The following is a 22,253-nucleotide window of genomic DNA, read 5'->3' as shown; positions in this document are numbered from 1 at the left end:
ATTGCAGTCAATACAGAAGAAAAACTGAACAAGCCTGTCTCTAACCCCATGCCTGCAGTTTACCCTCAGTAATGCAACCTGACCAGCTGGAGCCAAGCACTCCTGAGAGGATGAAGCCTTTAGACTTGGAAGGGGGAAGCACGTAATAGTATCAGGGCAAAGAGAAAATCTAAATGCAAGTGAAAGAGCTGAAGAAAACAATCAAGAGAACTGTTTTCATTTAAAAGGTGTCAGGTTGTTAGGACCTGCATTGACAGATGATGCATAACAAGGCAAGAAAAAGAACAGGAGGAAAATAATAATGGGGAATAGGGAAGACTTCATCCACAGTAAGACACCTTCTCCCTCCACAAGGTAGTCTGTAGTTGCTTGATACATTATATTTTCTTTGAAATATCTCGTATAATTGACTGATCTGATTTGCTATGACTGTTCCTGTGACACAACACAGGAAGCTTTATGATGAGAAAATAGCAATAGAAATTGAATCTAATGATTTCTGGGGACTGAGGGACTTTGAAGTAGGATCAGAAAAAAATTACATGGGAAGGAGGGAAAAGAGAAGAAGAGAGGCCAAGAGTTACCATGAAAGACATTAATATGCTATGCTGTAATATATTCTAAATAAATCAGCATAGCATCTGAGTTAATTAAAATGATTAAATTGAACATTCTCTAAAACAGCTTCCTAGAATTAAGGCGTTCTTGAAATAAAGAATTAAAAAGAGGACTGGAGTTGATTTTTTAAAAACCAGATACTGATCATCAAACGCTGATGCAGTTGAACAGATTTTCCTTGTTTTACGATTTCAGAAGATCAAATGCTGATTTTATTACAAAAGGGCCACACCTAAAACTACCACTTCACACTAACATATACCTGGACGTTGTGAATAACTCCACAGTGTAACTGTTAGCACGTGCATTCATCTGGCTAAAACTGGACATCTGAAACTATGCCACAACCCCATCTGGACTAGGATCACAGTGAGTACCTAGAACTATGTTTTTACAGTAATATGGACCTAAAAGCCACAGATTTTTAGGTAATGCAGAATAAAACACCAATACCTTTTCCCTATTGCAAAGAACTTCCCAGGGAGAGTACAGTATAACTGTCAGAATCAACACCTAAAGGGATTTTCTTTTGTTTGCAGATCTTGTTAGAAAAATGCATTATGAAAATAAGAAAGAGAGGCTATCTAGGAATATTTCACGTGTTTAACTACCTTTTAAGAATAATTAATTCCAGAGTGTTAACTACATTTACTCCTCTGCCAAGTGTTGACAAGTTTGGCCAAAATCAATGGACAGGCATGATCCAAGATACTGACCATGATGTACAGCCAGGTTAAAAGAAATACTCAGCTTTGCAAAAGTAAAATGCTTGGGTAAGAGAAATACTGATGCTTGTTACAACTCTGCAAAGACTCTTCAATTGTATTTCGCTAAATCATAATTCCCAGAAGCTTTTAGGAGTGATATCACTCCATAAGCTTCAATGTTGTTTGATTTTTTTTTCCTGATGCATTACTTGGCATGAAATGTTTCTAGGATTGATACTCAAGTACCTTAGTGAAAAAGATAGCGGTGGGCATAACTGAAGTACCTGTAGGCAATCTACTTGATGATTCACATGTTCTCATTAAGCCTCTCCTTCTCACTGTGAGTACGTTCTAAAGCAGCAAGCTCTTACAATATTGATTTTTTGGAAATCGTGTTAACGGAGCAAAAATTTAAATCAGAATAATTGTCTCTCAATGCAGTGCATGCTAAGGAATTAACTAACATTATTATTCAGACAAAGGGCTCTTTTGCTTCCATAATCTTATTTACTCTACACCAAAGGCTTATGTATGACTAGAATATGTATATATGGAGACAATATGATTCTTGTTTTGCCTAATGGGTTTGGTTTCAAAAACTGAAAAATATTCCCCGAACTGAAAAGCTGCATTATTACTATCTTAAAAAGTGGATCTTTTTGGCTGTGAGTGTTCAGAAACCGATTCTATAAGTACTTTACCTGAAACATAACTAATGCGGGTGTTCGCAAACTATCCTTCCTCTCTAAACAGAGGTTCTTTATGCCTAGTTAAAAGGAGGGGTGAAAATCAATTTTATGATCAGTATTTGACATTTGTCCACAGCAAAGAGGCACCATATGATTTGACAGTTGCCGATTCTGTGCTTAGGGCTGAAAAGATATAAAAAGGATGGGATTTGTAGGTCAGAAATTAGTTCCCTTGCCACTGCTTCTGGAGAAGCTGGCAAAGCATATGGCCCTGCTGAAATGTCTGTTCTGCACTTGGAGGCTGCAGTCAAATTCACATCCAAAGAGACACTTTTTCTTTTTTAGCTTAACCTAGTCTCTGTTTCAGTGCCTGGATTTTGTTCTGCTGTCACTGGTCCCCAGTAAATAAAGATCAATTAGCAAGCCTTTTGACAGACTGACAGCATTTTCCTCTGGCAATTGAGCACTTCTGTGATGAAACTGGACCACCTTCTCGAAGAAAATAAAGCATCAGAGATAGCTTTGGCAGCAGCAATAAAAACTGCCACCCCAAAAGGAAAAAAACTCTGTCCTAACAAGAGCAAGCATGTTTGTAATTTAAAACACACGCAATCAGATTTTACCACCCTTTTACTGGGTTTAAAAATAGCACCGTAAGTCTTTGTAGCCAACTATTGCAAACTCGAAGATATTATGCAACATCCATATATTAAACAGGAACCACCTTTCAAAATATAAAGTCTTTACCAAGTGTGCAAACATCTATACCCTGTCTCCCTCTCTTCATCCATCCACCTGAACACAGTACACATGGACTGAGTTGTTAAAATTTCAGAGATGACTGTACAGCCACCTTCTGCACAGTAATCGAGCAGCTTAAATCTGCAGCGTGCTCAACACCTTCAGCCTCCCCAAAAATCCTGCTCAACAGCCAGCGTGAATCGCCTTCCCCCATCAACACAGACTCAACAAGCAGCAGATGAGGAAGGTTTCAGCAGTGCGTGGTAAGCACCAGGTACAGATACAACAGGTTACTGGAGCAGGGAAAAACAGCCGTAACCCGTGAGTAATATATGCACGGAAGAGCACCGTAATGGCAACGTATTCTTATCCATCCACCCTCCAGATAACTGTAAGGTTCTTTTGACTTACTAAGCTTCTATGCCACAGAGCATCCCATTGTGCGTGTTAATTAAATGGCATTTGGGGGTAGGGGGGAGGACAGGGGTTTCAGGCGCCTTAGGAGAGCCGTCAAACTTTTCTGACGGCGGGGAGCCGAAGTTGAAGGACGCGGAGCTCCGGCAGCCCCGTCGCTCCCCTCTCCGCCGCTCCCAGCCTGCCGCCCGCCGCCTCAGGGCGAAGCCCCCCGAGCCGAGCCCGGCCCGGCCCCACCGCCCCCCGCCCCGCTCCCCGCAGCAGCCCCGGGCCGCCTACCGAGCCCCGCCGCCCCCGCGGTACCTGCGCTGCCGCCGCCGCGGGCAGGGGGTTGTCCAGCAGCTCCATCTGCACCTCCTGCGCCGGGCTGGGAGGCGATTTGGACATGTCGCTCTGGACCATTGGCGAGGAGAGCGGGCGGCTGGGCACCGAGCCCCTCGCCGGGGCAGAGCCGTGCCGAGCCGAGCCGAGCCGAGCCGGGGCGGCGGGCGCCCCTCAGCGCCCGGCCATGCCGGGGGCGGACGCGGGCGGCGGCGCGGCCCTGCCCTGCCCTGCCCTGCCTGCTGCCGGCGGGGAGCGCGCAGCGCGGCGCGGCGCCGGGGAACGGGGCACCGCCGCCGCCGCCGGGCGCGGTGGGAGGGCAGGGGGCGGCGCCGGGGGAAGAGGGAAAGTGACAACGAGCATCTCCCTCCGGCAGCTGCCGGCCGGCGGGCGCGGGGCGGCGCTTGCCTCCCCGCCGGGCGCCGCGGGGCGGGGGCGGCGGGCTGCGCGGACCGCGGCGGAGGGGCGAGCGGGAAAGTTGGGGCTGGGGGTGCCGATGGGGGGTGTCAGGCCCTGCCTTTCCCCGCCACCCGGCAGGGCCGCGGGAGGGTGGGGCGGCCGGTGGGTGTGCGCCGGGCTGGGTCAGCCCCGGCGCGGCCGTGGCCGAGGGCGGGAGGGGCTCGCTCCCGTCTGCCGTCGGTAAGTTGCTCGCCAAGGACGCGTCCCGCCGGTCAGGCAGCTCCGTGGCTTGTGGAGCGCGACTGCCGGGCGCAGTTTGGCAGGAGGGGTGGGAGAGGCGCGGCGCGCCCCCTCAGCCGGCCCTCCCCGCCCAGCCAGGTACGGCCGGGAGAGCGGGGGTGGCGGGGTGCACCCCTCTCCCTCAGCCCTGCGGTGCCGCTCGGCCCTGACCCTATGGCATCGCGTGTCTCAGCCCGTACCGAAACCCGAGTCATGGGGTAGGGTTGGTTTTAGTGATCAAACCTGCACTTTCCAAAGAGAAAGTTCCGTAGGTCTGTCTTCTTGATACGGTTTCTTCCTGTACTTCTTGGGGATTCCTGTGCACGTATCAAGGGATGAGTAATTCCTAGCTAGCAGGTGAGATGAAGCCCACTGCCTAATTTTGCATAACCAATAGCAGCACGATTTCAGTCATGTTATCAGGTACCCCACAGCAGGCTTTTGAAAGACCTGGCCAAAACCTGGCCCGGGAAAATCACCCTCCACCCCTGAGATGATCTATCGTTCATTTCATGGAAACAAAACCCAACTTTAAGACTGCCCCAACAGAGACTAAATCCTCTGACCGCATAAGCACATGATGGACTGGTACTTGTAGTTAGAGAAGATTTTGTAGGGGAAGACTTTGTTACCTCTTGCTGTCGTCTTTGGATTGGACTGAGCTGCGCTCCACGCAGCACAAGAGGGAAACTTGTGTGATAGTTTGTGAAATCTATTATCAGTTGATTGTAAACAGTGAAAAATCAGTATGGAAACCCTGAGTGGCCTAACGTCATATACTTAAAATTGCAACCATTACTAAGCACTATAATGGTCACATACAGGAAAAGAAGCCAGCGAACCAAAACGAGCACAAAAGCCAGTTCAACTTCAAGAAGTACTTTCAAGCTTTCTCTGAGTTGTGTGGTTGATTTATCTAATTTTTCATAATAGCTAATAAATTTCCTCTCTGAATAAGCTTACCCTACAAATTTTCTCATATGAATAGTGAAAATATCCTGCAGGAACTACCCATTTTTTGTGAAGGAGTTGGCTTGTGGAAGTGGAATTGGCCTGCAAGTGGAAGTGCTCCGAGGTTTGAAGGAGCTTGAGAATTTTCACTTGTCCACGAAGTTTCACATTTCATTTTGAAAAGTTGACATAACATTGTTCAAAAATGATTTCTAGAATTTTGTCCAAGTTGTTGTCTATGGCAAAACAGAACCTTAATTTTAAGAGAAAAGACTGTCATTTATGTGCTTACATTTCATTCAAACTGTTCAAGAGAGATGCTGAATAATCTTGAAACTATAAAGATGCTAGAGCCTGGACTACTTCCAAATATTCTCTTAGTGGCTATAGCCAAAAAGATATTTTCTCTTTACACATTTGGTGGGAAGTACGCATACTTCACCTTCTAATACAGGCCTTGAAGTAGTTATTGCTTTGTCACTTCCAAATTAGATTGTTTTAATGGAATTACTTTTTGTGACCACCATAATAATTAAGGATAATACATAAATAAAGGTTTACAAAATAACCTAAACACAGTATTCTTGTTAATGATTGCCAAGTGGAGTGTTGTTATCGAAAGATGTTGGCTTTGACTTCTAACACCTTTATAGCTTTGGAACCATTTATCCTTCTGTTTCAAACCTTTCTCTGTGAAAGGCACTTGATCCACTGTGATTCAGTACATTTACTTGGTAAATTTTCAGGCATCCATCAGAGATCACCTGTTCTCTCTCATGCAGAGAAGGGAGTGGAATTTATTTAATCATGTAACAGCGGTCCTTCATATTGGCCTCTGAATTTTTCACTTTGGAAAGAGTATATAAATAACATAGCATTTTCTTTCAAGTATACCATTCTTCTTTAAAAGCAGTAGAGATCATTTTGGAAGCATTACAGTTTCTATAAACCATAAATTGTGTATCCGTGTTGAAAGGGTATTTCTACTCCCTCATAAATTAGAGCTTGAATATATCAAATGAAGTTCATTTTTTGTTTGCTAAGTCTTATATCTTTTATGATTACTTTGTCTTCTTTTCTTTCCTTTATGAAAAGATAAAGGTAATGATTTTCCTTGTTTATATACACACATACAAGGGCTGTAGAAAGCAGGGACTCAGGTATGAATTTTTTAAGACACAAATAAACAAAAGGGAACTCACTAACTTTAAAAAAATAGTTGAATACAAACAGTTGTGTTGTACAGTTTTCTCTAAAAAAACCACAACAAACCCCACGCACACTAATCACCTCCAAATTTCTAGGAAGTTTATTTCGTTCTTCTTCCTGAGGAAAAATATTCTACCTAACTGTTCTTTAGTAGCAATTATCATTCATTGCCTTGATGTAATGAGTGGCTAGAAGATTAGCCTAGAAAAATAATTGTAAGTATCTTACTCCGTTTCACTCCTTGTGTTTAGCAGTGGAACAGAGTTCTCTAACCTTGAAATGTGCAGTGAAAATCCTTCAGCTGAACACATACGCATGCAGTCATCCCTCTGCAAGCTAGTTTTGGCCACATCTGCTCCAGGATAAGGGTCAATGTGTAAAAACAATATGCAGAGATTCCAAATTGCTCGTTCTTTCTCAAGGGGAAAGCAACCTGCTATGCCTAACCACTTCTCAGCAGAAACCCACTCTGCTGCATTTTTTTACTCTTTTATCTGCAATGGGGAGGTGTTGTGCATGCTTATTTGGGTTTTTCTAAACATATAACTGTTAGAAAACCAGAAGAAAAGATAAGCTGTTTTGGTTTGTTTGGTTTGTTCTTTTTTAAAAACAAACACCCCAAGACCTTAGGCTGACAAAGAAGATAACCTGATTTGGGTGCCAAAAAAATAGCTTTTTTTGTTGTATGAGAGATCAGATGTTCTTTTAGAGCAAGGAGCACTCTATTACTTTGCATGTTTAACTGTCCTTTACCAGCAATATAAGAATGTGGTGTCAGCACCATGTCCTAACCTTTGCACACATGTACAGTGAGTACAGGATTGATTTAGTCTATAACCATCACCTGAATGTGCAAAAATAGGCCTGGGATGGCTGGCTGATATTGGTGTAAATGCAGCTGAAAGCTAATAACTTAGGCCCAAGGAAGATCATTAAAAACTTGCATAAATATAGGCCGGTGAGCTTACAATGACTCTTATGAAACTACTAAAATGCTTCTACTTGAGCATATGTTTAAAGAACTGATACAGTGATCGTCAGGATTCTTTAGAAATATCAGTTAAAAAGAAGTGCTGGCCATCCATTACGCTGTGCTACCTCCTGCTTAAAATACATGGTAGCTAGAAATTCAATATTGTGAAAACAAGAATTCACTCAGTTACCTGGATTTAATATCTCGGAACAGACATAGTTCATCATCTTCTCCAGTGATAAACTGGAAGCTGGCTGTCACAAGCGCAAACTAAAGAGATCCCTCTTATTATTGTACTTTATCTTTCACACAACAAGTCTGAACAAAACCACTCCAGACAGGCTCACTTATGAATCTATTATCAGTCTGTATCAGAGCACAACACTGCCTGGCTGGATTTAATGAACTGATCCGTTCTTCCAGCCCATGTTTCTTATGCTTTATTCTGTAGTATAAAGGTGCCACGCAGCAAAACTTTGATTGATATTGTCACAATATATTCGCGGGGGGGACAGGATTGGAAGGAGCAAGGTTTCTATGTGATGGAAGATATGAGCAAGATACAAACACTGGCAAAAGCGCTCCTAATGCACAGGAAGGCTTGCAATGCTTGCAAAAGCCACAACACCTACTAAGCACATATTTTCAGCCCTTTGCAAAACGTGACCAAAAAAGGCACGCTCCTGCTCGCAAGCTGTTCACTTAGCGAGAGGCAATTTTGTTGTCGATGGGTTGTATACAAAGTTCATGTTTGATTAAGCACTTCTGCACAAGTTGCTGGTTTCAGTTGATATATTCTTTCCTTTTTCTTTGCCCTCCCATCATAACTGAGACCACATATCTCCTTTTGTATCCCTAGTCCTTACCAACTATGGTGTTCCTATTTATAGCGTTATTGCTCTCTTATTATTAAATACTTGAATCACAAGAGCACAAAAAGGCTTTATAGCACTCTCACCCACAAATATGCTCAGCCCATGTGAGTTACTGACATGAGAGACAGCTTTTAATAGACCGCGCGGCCTGTGTCCAAGGACGGCATCCGAGCTCTTCTCATCTCCTTGAGGCTGGCCTTTCCTCTACCCTTCATTAAGCCCTTTGCTCAGCTTGGTCTTTTCTGCTTTAGGGAAGACATTTTTTTTTTTCCACCCAACAATCACTTATTTGTGGCACCAAAGCAAAACTTCATTCACAATAAATGGTGTAAGAAAAGACAATGACAACCTCTAATCTGCATGAGGATTGCAAAACCATCAGCATGGTTGACAGTTAACTCATCATTACCAAGGTTGTTGGCAGAGTTAATATGCCTAAGAGTTTACAAATTCTCTGCCAATTTATACATGCACAGATCTGAAGCGCAGATCGCTGATGGCACAGCTCCACATTACCATCAAGTCGATTTTAACAGCAAGCATTTGCCAGAAGTCGTTTCCCTCCCTCCGCGCCTTGGCTCTGCTAACCTGATCCTCCATTGCACACCACTTGTGCTTCTCTGAGCACAAGGGACACCATTCAAAAACCAAAAGCAAAATGTAGCAGAAAACGTGTTACCTTTCCATAGGGTTAATTCTCTGCTACTTTATCTCCATGAGCCATCTTTCCATGAAGTCTGATAAATGCAACTGCCAGGGTGAAAGGGGAAGGGGGGGACAGCAGGAATACATAGCTTAGAGCAGGGTTGCAGGAATTCCTTCCTGGCAGCACACCAGCCTTTAGAGCAGCTTAGCTATAAACATCAAACTGCAACCACGGTCAGTTTTGAAAACATTACTGCAGAATAACGTCAGTTTGGCTTCTGAAAAGTAATTTTTGGTAAGTACTTTGAGTTTTTGCAGCAAAAGGGGGGCGAGGAAAGACAAGTCTTCAAGCTTTTGTTTGTTCTCCTTTCTTCTCCCTTACTGCTAAGCCTCTTTTAATCAACTGCCCCCAATCTTTACCAAAATTGAAGTTCTGATTTTGTAAGAAAGCAATTTTCAATAAAGCTTTAGCAGCCCTCAAGTGTCATAAAAAAAATTATTCTGAGAAATAAGATATCAGCAGTCACATTAATACTGTGATGTAAATTCTGTATTAGCCACAGTCAATTAATTGCCATCAAAACCATCTTATCTATTTCCACAGTAAAATATTGAGAGAAACATTTGTCCACCTAAAACCTGCAACATGAAACAGTGCATAACTTCACCATCTCCCCCTCCAATTCTGTGCTGCCCTACATTTTATTAAGATAACTGTCCTTGAAGTGTCCTCCAAAAACCTAAGAACCAAGTTTTTTTGCTGAGATGCTATTTTTTTATTGTATCATTGCAATGGTATCCCATATCACTTCTATAGAACAAAATGCCAGAAGCCTAATAGCAACATTTTGTTCCTAGTCATGTGCAAAGAATAAAACTGTGGCAAGCATCAATCAGATTTACTTCACATTTTGTAGCTAAATAAGTATTTTAATATTATTTTGAAACCATGTATTTTAAAATACACTCTCAAGTACTTTCTATGACATGTTTCTCAAATCTGTGTGGTTTCTTTATATCATTAGATGCTAAGAAAACAAATTTCCCTTCAATTTTGCCCTCGTCTGTTTTGTACGAAAAATATCTTGAAATAGACATAATACCTTTTTTTGCATGATGGAATTACACTGATAAAAATAATAGGAAAGGAGCAGCTTTTTAAATGATGCATCTATTAAAAACCAAGAGCTAATGTATTGGTGTCCAAGCCTGTGACACCCAGGACATTAAAAATCAAAAATCTACCACTGCTGGGTAGCGCAGGAGCTGCTGCTCCTGGTGAAAGCCATGGTGAGACACATCCACATCCACTCTTGGATCAGTCTCCTGAATGGGTATTTCTGAAAAAGGCAGCAAAGAACGACAATGACAAAGCATTGTTCTTCCAAGGGGGGGATGTCAGGCTGCAATGATCTCACAAAGCATCTGATGAAAAAATGAACCTTTAATTTTACTTAAAACAATCCCTTAATAGGAAATCTGAACAGGGCTTGCTTTTCCTTACGGCCTTTATGAAATTCTGTGGTCACTGAAGACACGTGTTAGTGACAGACTGAATGAACTTCAGTGTGCCACCCCAAGTCCACGCAGGTGAATTCAATAGGCAGACGCAGCTCCATGGCAACAAATACTAAAGAAGCAGCCTGTTAGCCAGAGCCCTAATTCTACAAAGAAAGATACGTGGAGGATTTTTTCTTTCATTCTAGCACAACAGGAAGAAAAATACATTTCAGATAGTGATAATGAGCAAAGCCTTAAAAGATTTCCTCCTCAAGAATGGAAGCAGATCATCATCTTTGGTAATTAGTCATTTTTCTGTACATTAAATGATTTTTCCCGAGAACAAAATAAATTCAGGATGAGATTTTACAGGCTTTGTTCAGGTAATATTCAAATCAATCTCACCCAGTTGTTTTGTTTCTTTTTTTTAAAATACAGTCAGTGTACATCTGTTTATTCACTCACAGCTCATGAAGTCCTGAACCAGGAGTTACTACAAGAACAAGAATATTGAAGCCAGTTATTGCCAGACTAGTGCCTGTGGACTGTTTCTGTACAAGGAGTCATTGAGGATAGAAAGACTATTTTTAAGTGTCATATTAACCAATGCCAACATTAAAAAAAAATCTGAAAAAGAAGACACGTCTTAATTTTTTAAAGTTGATGCTCGATTATCCTACCACAAAAATAAATGTCTTCTAAATCCATTGTTGCAACTTTCACAGCAACATACATTAATCTACGTTTCCCCATGACTGAATCACTGTAGACGTCACAAAAGCAGAGAAACTCCATCATCAAAGTCTCTTATTTTCTTCTGACAAGGTGGTTTTAGTGAGATGGATATATTTAAGACCTCCTAAATAACTCGTCAGAGACAATTTTAAAGCATAGCTTCCTTAAGTGATACTTGACATTGATATTATGTTAAATTAACTTAGTTTTAAAGTTACATAAAGACATATGTGAAGGTTGCTGAAGTCATGGTGTTTTCCAAATTAATCTTTAATCTTGTTGGTTTCTTAACTGAGCCGTCACTCAGCAGGATCACCTGTTCATTTGCTGACATCCAGATTTGGCTAGAGAAATTGGGGGACAATTTAGTCATGTTCTTGTGGCTAAGAAAAGCAAATCTGGATGCAACCCTGAAGCCCAGCCCTTGCTACTAGTCCTACTGACTGCAGTGCAATTTTTCATGCCCACCTGAAGACAGAAGCATCAAAAAAGAGAACAATTCATGTTCCTCTGTTACTTAAGCCCTAGTTTTCCTAGATTTGTGAATGAGCTGTATATAAAGACACCAAAAGGAATCCTGCAAATCATTCATGTAAGTAGCTTCATTAGCTTCACAGAACCTTTCATGAGTTACGAAGTGCTCTACACTATTTTTTAACTGGATGCCAGAATCGCAAACAATAAGTTCTTTTGCATTGGATATGTTTCAGTATGGCTTATAAACACTAACACAATTCTTACTTCATGCAAGTATTCCAAAGCACTTTATACAAACTAATTCAATATTTACTGCAGTAAATATTTTGATATATTCCAAATGCTCATCTACTGTTCAACACATAGCGAAAAACATGTTTTCGTTTCTACAGGCTGACACAAAACATTTAGAATAGATCAAACACACATGAAAAAAGCCAACACTGTGTATTAGAGTAAGTCTCCTAACAACAGAATAATACATTGGTGAATGGCTACTTGCATAAGTAATATGGCCCATGTCATAAGAATTACTTATCAGTGTGAATCTCATGATTAACGGCTCAGGGATTTGCAGTTTGGTCCACTGTGAGGTTGTTTTCTTTGAGAAAAGTCTCTGCTGCATGCTTTTACTAAAAACAATACTGTTTTATTCAGTTTTGCTATATGTGTCACCCAGCGTAAAGGAAACAATGACAGTAAACACAGTGAGATAGTCAGGACTGAAATTTTAGCTGTTAGCAGCCAGACTATTGTTCATGAATCAACTCCTGAACTCCTGCTGTTTTAAATCCAGTATGCTAATTTAAAACAAGATTAATTCTTGGTTCTCACTTGTATGTTGAGTGCAATAGTTCTCCAACTAGTAAAATAGCCATGTGGCCATCCTTGTTACTGAGGCAGCAATGTCCTAAAGCAGCAAAATGGCCAGCTGAAGGTGGTCACCTATTCAGTGATTCCAACTTCATTTGCTGTGTAGTCCCTTCTGGAAGAAGCATTAGTTTGACTGCAGTGTTTCTTCAGCCAGTAGTGTAAAATAAAAGGGCTTTTACTAGAAACTTTTGCCAGTGTAATTATACCAGATAATCTTTCTTTCTTTTTTTCCCCCCTAAATAAACGAGGTTAAAGTTATAATAAGCACTTTTACATGCCTTTCTTACCAATCAGCAATGAAAACAGAGCACACACTAAAGTATCAGACAAAACATGAAGGTCATGCAGAAGAAAGAAATTTCTTATACCCTTCTTGCTGAGACTTCAGAAACACCAGATGATTAGGTGCTGCTCGCAAGTGCTCCTCATAAAGTGCTGCTGTCAAAACGCATGCTACTCCGCACTGCACCCTCAGTTTGCTACGTAGCTGAGTCTCTGCTCTGTTTTGCTTGGATTGCACATATGCTGTTGTGCAATAACAGTCTATAAACTCTATTTAATTAGCATTCATGTTGCTGTTTGCAACTGCAATAAAAGTTTATTTACCGCAATCTAGTATAGTGTTTGTATATAATCTCTTCATTTGCATAGCTAAATTCTGTATGTTGCAAGAAAATTCACCAGTTTCTACATTTGCTACTGTGCTTCAACCAGAAAGGAAAACCCAAGTTCAAGATAGGTGTCTTTCATGCACAAGTATGTGTTCCAGTATATTTAATGCTTTCATTATTCTGAATGTCTGATAGAATGAGTAATTTTTCTAATTGTCTTGCACTGTATAATTTAAATGCAACCTTTTTTCAAACATTTTTATTTATGGTTTCTTTCTGTGAAAGATCCACAGATCTCAAATGTTGATTACAAGTAATAGTATAATAAGCCAGTGAAATTATAACTTACAGATCAGCAAACAGAAGTACAGAACAGTTAAAAGTTTCCAAGGTGAGACTATTCCAGCTTTTTTAACCAAAATAGGCATTGGATAAATTAAAATGTCCTTTAAGAACAGAAATCAAATCTCAGGATTTTCCCATCTTCTTGGAATATTCAACCATTAGATTAAAAACTAATATTTACTCTTCCCCTCATTCGTAGTCCCAAGGAACCTTGTTTTCAGAACAGATCATGCGTGGTGGTTACAGAAACCTCCTGACAGATAAATAATATGGATCTAAGCATCCTCATAGGTGTTTCTTAAAGAAATAAGTTACCTAGTCTTTGCTCACAGGTGCATCTCTAAAAAGAAATATGGTGTCCATTGAATTGAGCGCGTCTGAGATAACTTGGCACCTCAGCAGGGCTTTTCAGGTTTACTCTTTACTACTATGAAACTTCAATTCAGATGACATTTTATGAGATTAATCTCATTTTTAGATCAGACTTTGTATTTTATAAGTAGCTTAAATTTCAGAGGTACTACACATCTCTTAGAAGAAATCCAATCTAACTGTCAAATCAAACAAAAAAAATCCAACTCAAACCAGAAAAATATGATAAAAAGTATTGAAAACACAAGGCATAAACAAAGCTGATATTACATGTCTAAAAATGTCCCCTTGTGGTTTTTGGGTAATAAAACAGATACTAGATTAGAAACTAAAATATCGTTAAAAACAGAAACCAAAACTCTTTCAGCACAGTTACTATACATCCAGTTTGTCTATGTACATATATAGTTTTACTTATGAGCATCACAAATATTAAAAAGATAGATTGCTTGTAAATGTAATATACAAGTAAAAAAAAAAAAACTATAAATAGAAAATGTTTGAAAAATAATTCTTTTTCCAAAAACAATTCTTAAACAAAATTCTTTGTCCAGGAGGTAAAAAAATGTATTGCAACCCATCAGTGCAAAGGAACATAGAGCATTCACTAACATTTCCACATCTTCCTTTACTAAGGATATGATTCAGTAAGGAAAGTACTTGAGAATAAACCTAGGTAACAGATGAAATATTATGAAAGGGTGGTGTGATTAGATTTTCAGAGCTCAGAGAGGTAGAAGTAGCATTGCATTGCATTCAAAGTTAATGATCAGGTTGGGAGCCATATGCAAGTGTATAGGATCAGATTATTACAAAAACAAATTTAAAAATCCACCCCCACAACCAAACCCCAGTCTTTCAAGGTTTAGCATCTTAAAATTGATTGCTGCCTAACCACTGTCATCACCCAAACAACTGGAATCAAACATCTTTAGAGTAATTAGATGGAAGTACTTGATAACTGTGTTTATCATTTGTACAAAAAAGAAGGACGAGATTTGACTGGCCAACTTTACCGACAAAAACATATAGTAAACCCTACTTGTAACCCTTAGCCTAGGTTGAGCTGTGCGTGATCCAAGGCCAAGTTTGGTGAAAAAAAAAAGGAAAAAAAAGAAAAAAAAAAAGAAAATTACTAGTAGAGTAGAAATAGTAAAGGCCTGCAAGACTTGAAAAGTGAAAACACAGACGGAAGTGGTATTTGATGAAAAGCTCTTGTTTTCTATAGAATATAAAATCTTTTCAAAGAGTTTTAGTCTTTACTTAGCCATCCAGGCTAACAATAGGAAAATTACATCAACCGATCCCAGTCTGGCAGGCTGTGGAGTCTACCAAGTTGTCTCATTTCACTGGTGGAGCAGTACTATAAGTCTTCTGAAAGTGTGAAGCCCTGAGGCTGTGCTGCCACAGAAGTACAATCAGCACCCTTCATTGTTTGCTAGGTGTTTTGGACGAGGACCACATGATCTTCGAAACTTCTTTGTATCTTTGTCAGTAAGAAATTACACTTCCCCATGGGACCTATGGTTAACAAGTATCAGCCTTGTCAAGAGGCATTTTCATAAACTCTATATCAATTTACATTGCTCTCTGTAAAAATACCCCAAGATGTTATTAATATTGTTAATAAATTACCTCTGCAGATAGACTGCATCTTTGCATTTCTAGCAAAAAAACCCATGTACATTGTTAAATATTTGTCACTCAGTGGCTTTGCTGAGAGCGAATTGCTGCAAATTGGAAATCTAAATTATTTCATCACTGTCTCCCCTGCTTCAAAATGATTTTGAAACACCACTGCTGATCCACAAAGATTTATGAAGCCAAGGGTAAATGAAAGCCTGCTGTGGAACAACAACTGGTCTGTGACAACGCGGTTTAGGAAAGTGCATAAAGGTGTCTCACGGCCAGAATTCTGTACTGGAAATGGCCAAAGTGAGCCAGCACGGATAACAGGAAAGCAGCAGGGTTCAGCAAGGGCTGTAAATTCAGCCTGAGCAAGCTGGTAGTACTCAGGTAGCTGGCACGTACTGCACTCTGTCCTGCTGCAAGTATGCTTCTTCTGTGCTGGCCAGCTATTGTAAAACTAGCTCTGATTTATGGCTGCAGCCCGTGTGATCCTTAGCCATAGTGGATACATGCTGAAACTCACAGGTAAGCTAAGCACAGGGCTCTCAGAGCACCTTTAACGTTTTTGGTGTTTACTTTGCTTATTGTTTAAGAGAGGCGATGGTTTAACTGAAGATTGCTCCATGTGGCTATGACTACATACATGGAAACTATGAGGCCAAAATGCCCTAAGATAAACACAGCAGGGTTTCATGAATGGGAATTGATGCTTGGCTACTCTCTGGATACTGAGAGTGAGTCTCACATGCAACGTCTGTTAGCACTAATCCCCATGCATTTAGAGCAAAGACAGATTAGAATCCTGTGGTGGTACTTTCCAGATTGCACTATAATCAAGAGAAAACATACAGACTTCTCATATATCCTGTAGCCTAAAAATGCGTGCAGTAAAATCAGTTCACGCAAAAAGCCATGTGACCGCAGCCCTTGAAGCCCTCCAGGAAATAATATACCGTGCCAAAAAGGCAACTACCACATACACCACAAAGCAAGGACATCTGGACTGACTGGACTGATGATAAAGTTCCTGGAACATTTGGTAATTAATCTTGGTTTGGAAGGATTTTAAAATCTTGGCTTATATGACTAGTTCCCTTTCACTCTAGTAAGTGTGTATATGCCAAGAGACCTTTGCTTCTACAGCACCTCAGTTGTTTCTCACGAAGTTTAAAAGAAAAACATGCTTGGAGCTATACATCCCACTTAGAAAAAGGTCAGAATGTCAAAAAGCTACACTGTCCTGATAGGTAACTGGAAAAAGATGTAGCTATAAGAGGAGCAGAATCAAAAAACCCAAGGTTCATTGACACAGATTAAGTATGATTCTCCATTTCAGAGTTAGAAATTTATCTGACGACTGCTTACACATACCCACCAGCTTGGCATACAGAGTACCAACCAATCAAATATCTGTGATTCTGAAACACTGTTTTTGATTCAATAGCCATTGCAGCCATCATACAGAATGAAAATACAATTTGTTGCCTAATAAATCTAATCACTTTCTTGAGGATAAATTCCTCAGTCTGCTCTCTGTTGGCTCCTACCTTTCCATCAAAGCAGCAGTTGCTCTATTGCTCCATGTTGTTCCATGCCCTTGTGCTCTGGTACTTATTCTGACTTTAATTTGTGTTTTCAATACACTTCTACCTGGGGACTTTCTTACTGGAGCCTTAAAGAACTTGCATCATGGTTATTTTAAGTATAAATGGGTTGTAGCAGTCATGGAAGCTTCTCAGATTAACAGTGATGCTGTGAACACAGTTCTAGCAGCACTAGTCTCATATGTGAGAATGCTGCTAGTAAAAACTATACACATGATAATATTTCCAGAAATAACATTTCATCAGTGTTACCTGTGAGCAACAAAACTCTCCTGAAAGACTTGTAAACATTATAATACCCATGTTACCAGTGGTGTGACAATCACATCATGCTGTACCAGGTCTAGGCATAACTTCTTGAAAAGGCAGTATTTTATTTCAGCTCCATAAATGTAAATAAAGTCTAAGAAAGTATATTTTATCAAGCAGGCCAGCATAATAATAATAATAACAATAATAATAATAATAATAATAATAATAATAATAATAATAATAATAACAATAATAACAATAATAACAATAGTAACAATAATAACAATAATGATAACAATAATAATAACAATAATAACAATAATAACAATAATAACAATAACAACAATAATAACAATAATAACAATAACAACAATAATAACAAAACAATAATAACAACAATAACAACAATAACAACAATAATAACAATAATAATAATAATAATAATAATAATAATAAGAAGAAGAAGAAGAAGAAGAAGAAGAAGAAGAAGAAGAAGAAGAAGAAGAAGAAGAATGAAATGATAAAAACTCTATGACATCAGCTGTCCTGGAATGACTACACCTTTACCAGTAGGCCAGCTGAATAACAACCAGTTGGGATAACTTATATGTTATTTTGACTGGTAAACTCCTATAGGAGAGCTCTGAATTCAGGCAGAGACCATGCAAGCCCTAGCTATTTTAATAATAATTTAAAATAATCAATTATTCTTGACAAAAGTCTTCTTATATATTTTATATGGATGAGCTATTTTGGAATGATTGCCATCAATCTTTAAGAGAAAAGGAAAACATTAACAATATAGATATGCACTCTTATTTATAAACAGTCATCTCCTTTACAGTTTCAAGCTACTATAGAATGGACACTTTAAATCTATGCTAGCATAGTAATTATCTTTAAAGTGATGAGTCACTTGGATTCCAGCTAAGACAGCTCAGTTTGTACAGCTGCCTGCTGGGGTAATGCGATAGGATACAGACACAAGTCACCCTTTGCCCCTGAAATTTTATCAGGAATAGTTTTTAAGTGCTCTTGTCACATTTCATATTAGCATGAGTGCAAGAAGGGTTGCTGAAATTAGGTCAGGTTCTCTGAGCATTGCCAGATAAGTCACTCCAGAGAGGAGATCAGATTTTTCTAGTTTGTTCCAGCACTCTGGGCTTCTATCAAGTATTAAAACTGCTATAAGATGAAGCTGGCTTACTGCAGTTCTCTAAATTTGCTAGAACTATTGTTCTTCATAGAATTTATAACACTGACAGCTACTAGATAGTCCGTTTGCATAGTAGCCTGAAAAACAGGTTGGAATATCATATGCTCATCTCTTCCTTATAAGGATGCAATAATGTCATACTGTAATAATAAAGAAATAAAATTTGGTTTATAATCAATAAACCTGAGTGACACATTTATCTAATTCCCATCCTGACACAACTCCCTTGTATGGTCACAACTGGTGGAAATTTGAAATCCAGGGAAGTAACAGAGCAGTGCACTACCTGGCTCTAAATCCATGGCTCTCACCCTGATACTCTCTTACCCTACAGGCTGAAGAAAAAAACAGGAAACTCTATAGCTACATTTACTGCCATCTTTTCCATTTCTCAGTAGTAACTTCATGTGAATGCAACTTAGCTTACTTTGGTTGCAATCCTCTTTAATAAATAAGTAAGTAAGTAAGTAAATAAATAAATAAATAAATAAATAAATAAATAAATAAAATCTCACTTCAAGATTTTGTACCAGCCTTTATTTGAAATACCCAAACCCTTAAAATGAGAACTATACAGACAGGTATTATTATTTCCTTACAAAATATCCCCACTGAAGAGACCTGAAATACCCACCTAATCTTCTGAACTTCTGTAAAATCTTGGATAGAAACAAGTTTGCAGGATAAGAACCTGTTCTCCACAGCAGCTTCCAAATTTTATCTTCCATTATGTTAAAAGCCTCAGAGAATTCGATCTTGCTAGGAATTCCCAAATGAGAAGCATAAATACAGCTAAAAGAAAGGAATGCTTTAAAATGAGAAAAGCTAAATATTACTTCAATGTTTTTGAAGGTTTAAAGCCTTTTTCTCATTTGGTCTTGGCACAGTGCTTTATATAAAACAATGAATGTAAATATTTATTGCAAAGCCTGGTTTTGTATATCCAAAAATTTTAAGGGTGACAGCCAAATGTCTTGTCAATTCACTGGGAGAGCCCAAACAGAAACACTCCTTCTTTGTTGTGATATCCAGTGCATAATAATGGACTAAACTCTCCTGCCAGAAAATAGCTATTAATTTTCTTTTCTACTATCTTGGATCTGGCCCACACCATAAATAAGTGGTTAGTCTGAAGTATACAGTATTCCTAAGAATGCATTTACTACCACTTTCATTATCTCCAGATTTTCTTCAGACCATAAATGTGTTCTGAGGGCAAACATGCAATATACAGGTAGGGAACACTTCACTAAAAATGTGTTTTCATATGATTGATGATAGCAACTGTTGTTTGCTATGATTTTATGAGAAATATGTATATCTGACCCAGAAAAAATTACAGCATTTAGAAAATAGAGACTAGTTTCTCTGAAGAAGCCATACCATCGACTTCTGTTTTGTATTGTTTATAACTAAAGGACATCAAGAAACAATATCTAAAAAATTCCATGGTGAAATCAGACTGGATTACAAACCAATGAGATTATAATGTATTTTATGCTAAACCCACAAACCTGTGTCATGAAAAAGATAGGAGTTATACTTCTTAGTGAAATAGCATTTTAAAGATTTCACATTAAATAAATCCCTTGATATATTTATTTGGGATGAAATATTATTGAAACATAGCATTCCTTGGGTGAATTTGAGTTGTTTGCAATTCCATAGCTGTTTACAGCACAGGAAAGGGACTGTCTTTCATTTTACCACAGTACAATAGGAGTCTTAAGGCGAATAAAAGAGCTTTTCCTGGAGTAACTGAATGTTGAACATCTTGAAAAAGAGTCAACAGGAGCAAATATTGCTCCAATAAACCCACTGAATATCCTCCACTTTTTATCTTGTAGCACCTTTGTGAAGTGCTAACTAGTTGTAGTCATCCAATAAACCTTTGAGAAAGCACGTGATCAAAGTACTAAAAGTACTTGAAACGGCACAAAAGTGTATGTTTGTGAACTTCCAAACAACTCATTTCACTGTTAAAGAAATAATTTAATTTTGGTTTTCTACAGAGGAAATGTTGGGCAGGTAATTACATTTACAACTATAAATGCCAACAAATTTTTGATAGCAAGAAATAAGCAATTCTATTTTTATTGTGAAAGGAGAAATATATGAATTGACTGCTACACTTAGAAAAAGGTAACATTTTTTCTTTATCTTTCAAAATTACCTTACCGTTTCATTAGTCTCAGAATTTTCTAGACCAAAGCAAAACGTCTTTTTCTTTTCCTGCCTGTGTAATTACAAAGTTAACTAGAGACATACAACTCAGCTGAGAAGATGGGAGACTAACAGTGGTTCATAAAGGAAAAGCAATCTAAACCTCCTTTGTGTTTGCCCCTCAGCATCAATACAGCACAAATCTTCACCAGAGGTTCAGCGAAAACTTGATGTTGCTACCATATTTTAGATAACGTGTCCCATTTAGGCTTTAGCCAGACTAGACATGCCCAATTTCATTTTCTTATTTTTATTTTTATTTTTATTTGAATTTTGAATTTGAATTTTAAGAATTGGAGTGTTGGTTTGGATATTGTCATGTTTGAATAGCATTGTAGAAGCTTGACTTGCCTTTAAACAAACCTTCCTGAGTAGGAAGATAGTAGTTTGGACTTGCTTGTTGAAACTCAAACTGCTGTCAAAGCTTTGAACGTCAGGGTGAACTACATCCTACAGTGATTCTTTTAGCTTACTTTTCAGAGGATGGAAAAGCTGTATGATCAAATGACCTATTAATCAGTCTGTCCCCTGCTTCCTCTCTCAACTAAACTTGCAGAGTCAGAGCTAACTGAATTGTAACACTCATTATGAAAAGACTAGACTAAATAGAGTAGCACTACCCCAATGATTGCCTTCACAGAGAAGAGCAGGCCAAACTCAGCTGTTACAACATGGGCTGAAGAAGCCAGTGGGCCAAAACCTGATGACACTTTTCTCTCTCAGCTTGTGGAGGTAAGACGGTCATCGTGTATTCAGGAGACAAAGAAGCTGTTGCTTGTGGGAAAGCCATTTTCTGATGTACAGTCTGCCTTGTTTAACACCTTCTAGTCTTCTCCTGTCCTGTATTTTACCTGATTACTGTTTATCTTCTGTTCTGATGTAATACTAAATAAGGCAAAAATCCTGCTTTCATTCTACCCAGAAATGTCTGCGGTCTTCTGAAGGAATCACAGTTCTGCATACTATCCATTTCTACTACACCAGTTTTCTTAGGTAGGTACAGATTTTTCTTATATTTGGACCCTCGAGGACACCAGAGGAGCCCTGAAGTCTCTCAGCTGGTATTTCTGTTAAAGTGACTCCTTTGCATCCCTGTAGGGGTGTGGAACTGTTTTGTGTAGATAAATTTCAATGACTTCACGCAGGAATCAGGCCTGGAACTGCTATGGAAATTAAGCAGGAGCTCTGAAAACTATTCTAATCAAAGGGTCTGTGATTTATAAAATTTGTATTAAATTAAATTATACAATTAAAATGCATTGAAATCACCTTTGAGAGACATTTGGTTCATTATTGTAGTTCACTGCTCATGTTTATCTTTAATTTCTTCCTGGTTTCTGTCAAGGCGATCTCTAAAAGGCAAGGAACTATTGCTTTAACTGAGGATGCATTCACTCAGATAAAGAGACATCTTAGTAACTTGGCATTTTAAAGCTTATGTTCCAGAGTTATGAACAACTTTGGAAAGACAAGAAGTACTATCCAAATAGAAAATTTTATCTGATGGGCACATTTTGGGATTAACAAAAGGGTGGAAAGCTCCTAGTGCAGTCAGAACTGTGCAGTGCAGGAAACTGAAGAAGTTTATTGATAGC

At 39.1% G+C, this 22,253-nt stretch overlaps 1 protein-coding gene across 4 annotated transcripts in view; it reads right to left on the bottom strand.

Annotated features, from left to right (window-relative positions):
• Window positions 1-3,634, bottom strand: part of CACNB2 (calcium voltage-gated channel auxiliary subunit beta 2) — a 259,039-nt gene extending 255,405 nt beyond the window's left edge. For all 4 annotated transcript variants that reach the window (XM_087776158.1, XM_087776163.1, XM_087776174.1 and 1 more), the window contains exon 1: window positions 3,473-3,634. In XM_087776158.1, coding sequence (XP_087632284.1) covers window positions 3,473-3,571 — 99 coding nt within the window. In that variant the 5' untranslated portion in view covers window positions 3,572-3,634. The remainder of the gene's footprint in view (window positions 1-3,472) is intronic.
• Between the last annotated feature and the right edge of the window lie 18,619 nt (window positions 3,635-22,253).

This window comes from Nipponia nippon, unplaced genomic scaffold, assembly GCF_047370975.1.
Source record: "Nipponia nippon isolate SJK-2023a ecotype South Korea unplaced genomic scaffold, ASM4737097v1 scaffold_1, whole genome shotgun sequence".
NCBI lineage: Eukaryota > Metazoa > Chordata > Aves > Pelecaniformes > Threskiornithidae > Nipponia > Nipponia nippon.
Note: the sequence above shows the minus strand (reverse complement) of the source record. Positions and strands in the feature narration are given on the sequence as shown.